The sequence below is a fragment of the Phaseolus vulgaris genome, chromosome 3 (genome assembly GCF_000499845.2).
Source record: "Phaseolus vulgaris cultivar G19833 chromosome 3, P. vulgaris v2.0, whole genome shotgun sequence".
Classification (NCBI taxonomy): Eukaryota; Viridiplantae; Streptophyta; class Magnoliopsida; order Fabales; family Fabaceae; genus Phaseolus; species Phaseolus vulgaris.
Window position 1 is genome coordinate 43,317,626 of NC_023757.2, and position 4,805 is coordinate 43,322,430.

General features: G+C 37.5%; 1 protein-coding gene across 1 annotated transcript; it reads right to left on the reverse strand.

Moving 5' to 3' along the window:
• Window positions 1–1,753: 1,753 nt before the first annotated feature.
• Window positions 1,754–3,823, reverse strand: LOC137807938 (probable pectate lyase 5). Its single transcript, XM_068608799.1, has 4 exons — window positions 3,669–3,823; window positions 2,727–3,473; window positions 2,385–2,523; window positions 1,754–2,305 (listed from the first exon to the last, which is right to left on the reverse strand). Exons 1-4 carry the CDS (start codon window positions 3,779–3,781, stop codon window positions 2,084–2,086), a joined length of 1,221 nt encoding a protein of 406 aa, XP_068464900.1. The 5' UTR covers window positions 3,782–3,823; the 3' UTR covers window positions 1,754–2,083.
• Between the last annotated feature and the right edge of the window lie 982 nt (window positions 3,824–4,805).

Sequence of the window (4,805 nt, forward strand, 5' to 3'; positions counted from 1 at the left end):
TTAAATCTCCAGCCACAATCACATGCATGAAATACGTCCATGAAAAGAAGTTCCATTGAAGAGGCTAACTCCATGTGCATTTTTATCTTTTTCCTCCACGCCCACCTACTCTTACAGTGCCTTCTTCACCTCACCTTTCTCCGCTATTTCCCCCAAACTCATGGAAGAGAATTGTTACTGTCGAGGATTCTGTCGGGACACTTTTTTTTAATAAAAAAACATTCATTTTCAATGTTCTGCAAAACGCTTCACCCGCTTCTTCCTTCAAACACAAACATTTTTCTTATAAGTTTTTATATCTTTTAACCTAGTTTTAGGTTGAAGAAAAGATATTACACAAGTACATAGTTAAACATATATATCAGTATATAAAACTTTAAAATTTCTTAATCTCATAAAGAATCAACATTTTAGTAAATGATTTTTTATTTATTTTTAATAATTATAATATAAAGTAATTTAATGTTAGATTGTGAATATATTATAACTCAGACCAGAGAGAAATAGACGTAAAAACATTGTTACATTTTTTCTTACATTTTATTTATTTTTGGGGAGAAGTACTTTAGGAAGTGACAGTAAGAAAAAGAAAGCTATTTGAACACTGCTTCTTCCGGATAAAGGATATTAAAATAAATAAAAAATTAAATTATTTGAAAACAATGCCATTTTTATTTGTTTAATTTTTATTTTCACGCTATAGTGGATATTTAGTTCCACGTCCTATACCCAGAACGTGCCTAAGAATGGGAAGACCACAAGCTATCCATTATCCAGTTTCTATATGGAAAGTGTTACCAATACACGCATTCTATTTTTAATAGAAATTTATTAAAATGAACAAAATAATTGTTAAAGAAATGGTGTTGTTGATTTTCACTTCTACCTTAATAGTTAAAAATGATGCGATTTCGAAATGAATGACGCAAATTCAAAGATGAATTTTGCTATATTTCATTTTTTTTTCATGAAATTATTAATTCTTCAGTTCAAAGCTTTTTTTTTTCATTTTCTAATAATTCTGTATTCACAATCTGTTACTTTTTCTAATAAAATAAGACTCTCGCTAACCAGTTTTTGAGGACGTTGATTAAAACATAAAAATATCATTTATTAAAAATTATATAGAAAACAAGTTAAAAATTGATAAAAAAAAGTTATTTTTTACATATTTCAAAATTGAAAAATTGATTCCTTGACCTAGTTAACATTTATCATAAAATAATCACTGTCGACAATGAGTAGGTCTAGAATAGAAGCACGTACCATTATCAAGGTGTATATCAGTTTTAATTGAAATCAATTTGTAGTTTTCATTAAATTAAATGTTAATATATTAAACACTTCTCTTCAAATCTAATCAAGAACAGATTTTATCTCACATTTTAATTGATTTATATCTATAATAAGTTAATTTGTTTTAATTATAAATTAAACTCAACCATTCAAAGACCTATTAAATATCATTATTGAACCTAATCGACACCTACACAGTTTATAGTTGCACCTTTTTTTTGGTGGATTAGTTAACAGTTATTTCGGTCGTTGGACTTTTTGGATTGCTCTGCTCTGATATCTGCGCTCTGCGATCTGCACCAATACACCAACCATCTTAGCTTGATTGGTGGGATTGGAATATTTTATTTTAAATGCAGTTTCTTTTTCCGTGGTCTTAGTCAACACTGTGCACTTGTGTGTCTGCGCGTGTGTCGGTTACAGAGAGAGAGAGAAAGAGAAAGAGAAAGAAAGGAGAAACATGTAATCATATATATATATTTATATTAATATCAACTCTTCTGCACTTGCTTTCTCACATACCAGATTCATGAATTTGGTTCTGTGAAGTTTACAGGCGGAGGTTGTAATCATAGAAAGTAGAGGAAATAAGAACCCCAAAAGAGAAATAGTGAATAACAATGTAAGAAAAAGAAAAGAAAAGAATGGAAAATGATAGGAAAATATACAAGCCTAGCTAAAGAAATGACCATAGTTAATTAATAGGGTCATTCTCCTTTCCCCTTCCCTCCCTCTCCCTCTTCATTTTCTTAATAATTTTGTTTCCAAATTGCTGGAGAGGTCATAATCAGCAGCGGGAACCCTTTCTGCAGGTCAGTGCACCCGCATTAGTCGTGATGGAGCCTACCAGTGAAGATGGCCTCGCACTGAGGCTAGAAGCTCTTGCATAGCTAGAGGAGGCTCCTGCCCCTGATGCTGTGAAAAACGCACCATTTACCAGTAGGTCCCCTTCAGACCTCCAATTCCACCCTTTCCATTCACTCTCTGGAGCATCCTCGTGCTTTGTCACCTGCACAAAACATCACATCAATATAATATTTACTCATAAAAACAGATTCTTATTCCTGATTAATTAGTACCACCAATACCTCTTTGCTGAATCTGTCATCGGGTGCAACAAACCTATTGCCTTGACTATTGATGGTTGGCTCAGCACTTCCTCCAATGGCATACATTTCCCAGTGGGTGTAGTCATTGTTCACCACATGAAAATATCCATGCCTACACCTGCACGCATCACCAACATTTTTTCTCTCAAAATTCACCACCACTGGCCCCACATAATTGAAAAAGTAACACAACATCCATCCACATTGATTTCTAAGCCTTTTTCTTCACTTTGACTGTTTCCCCCCCTTTTTTTCTCAAATTTCACCGCCAATGCAATTTTTTGGAAAATGGAAACAAGATTTTACTTTACTTTACTTTACCTTGGCATCCTTTGAACGAGGCCTTCTCCAAAGTGGTTGAAAGCAATTGTGACCTGCATGTTCTTGTCTTGAGTGTAGGAGTCGCTGTGACCCAAAAGCATGACTTTATCATGGTGAGTCATGTAATTGTTGGAGATGGTAATGGCGGTAGAACCATGAATGGCATCGATCAACCCGTCATTGCAGTTAGACAAGGAGCAATGGTCAACCCAAACGTGGCTTCCTCCGAAGATGGAGACGCCATCACCGTCGGATACGGTCCTCCACCCGTAGTGGCGTGGGGAGTCCCGCACCATAGCGTTCCCCCCTTGCTTACAGTCATGAATATTTATCCCGTGGATTATAACATTCGTCACATACTGTATCGTAATGCATGGACCATTCGCAATGTGCACGCTAGCGCCTCTTCCATCAATGGTCTTGAACGAGTTCATGATCAGCTCCTCCTTCAGCTTAATCACCATGTCCCTCGCGAATATGATCCAAAGAGGCTCCTCCTGAATCACCGCGTAACGGAGCGTCCCCGGCTTGGGCGTCACCGCGTCATCGTCGCTGGAATCCGTCACCACGTAGATTTTGCCGTTCTTTCCTCCAATCGCGTTTTTCCCAAACCCAATTGCACAATCCGCTAGCCTTTGCCTGTTCTTCTCCCAGTTCGGGTCACACCTCCAACAGTCATCAATGGGGTTCCCTGTCCCACAGGACAGGTAACCCAAATTCCTCCTAGCCACAGAGGCATTGATTTTCCTGCGTCAAACAAAGAAACAAATAAAACAAATATGTAAAACTGACAACAAAAGTGTTACATTGCCTAACAAATCTATGTGACATTTAATAAGTGTGTCACAAAATATGGTGGTAACATTTGTGTGAGTACATTGGTTTAAGACATTTGTGTGAAGTTAGGTGGTGTAGGGTGGAGTGTAGTGAATGTGGGTTTACCTGTTAACTTCTTGGGCGACCAATTGAGGGTTCTGGACAGGGGAAGAAGAAACGAGTGAGGGGGTGAGGAGAGAGAAGAGGAAGAGGAGGAGAGAGGGGAAAGTGGTGGCCATGTGTTGATTTGGTGAAGTGTGAGGAGAAAGTACGTAGTTGGGGGGTGTATATAAAGGAATTAAAGCCGGGCTGAATGGCGTGATTAAACTGAACATGTAGGACCCAGGTGCTTCGTGATTTCTGGTTTTACGGGATACCAGTTGGGCAGTTTTGTCCGTTAAGCAAGCCCCAAATGATGGGGGAACCTCCCAAGCAACATTACCCTAACCTATGAGTAAAACAAAATACCAGGAATGTGCTATCAAATCTTCTTTTCTTTTATTTATTCAACACTGTAACTCTCATTTACCCTTAAACCTTTTAGTTTTGGTTCATTCATAAATGTCCTCATTGGCGTTTTCCTTTTTCTTTTCGTTTCCCTGTTGTTGCTTTTAACTTTACACTACACTTCAGTACACTACCACTGATACTAATTAGTATTACATTACAGCATCACAACCTCCGTTTCTTTAATTATGGTCCCAAACAGAGATGTTTTTGAAAAAGTTCCCTGCTCCTCTTGTTGATTTTGGCTTAATCCCAAGTCCCACATCGGTGGGTTCATTGTTTGGGAAGGAGGTTTGAGGGTTATAAATTAAACTCTCCCCCTTCACTGTTAAATATCCCAATTTGTAATATCTTCTCTCATAGAAATAAAAGTGAGCTGTTTTTGCTGTGCTCGGAGATTAGGCTAAACAGGCCGAACTCCGTTAACAATTTTCGGGTGTGTTCTTTCCTCTTTATCTCTTTTATTATTCCGCTTTATTTATTCAATATTATTTGTCGGGTAGCTCTGTTAGGGTTTTGTTTTAGTGGGAAAATTACCCGTTTTTCCCAACGAGTGGTATCAGAGCCGAAGGTTCGCCTTGGGTTGTTTGAAATTATTTGTAATATTGAATATTATATTTTGAGTTTGTAATGGCAAATCAAGAAGAAGAAGCCAAGGATGTATCCAGAGTGTCGGGCTCCTCTTCATCATGGTCGAGGTTCCCGGTGTCCACCTTGAAATTGGCGGTGGAAATATTTGATGGCACTGGACATTTT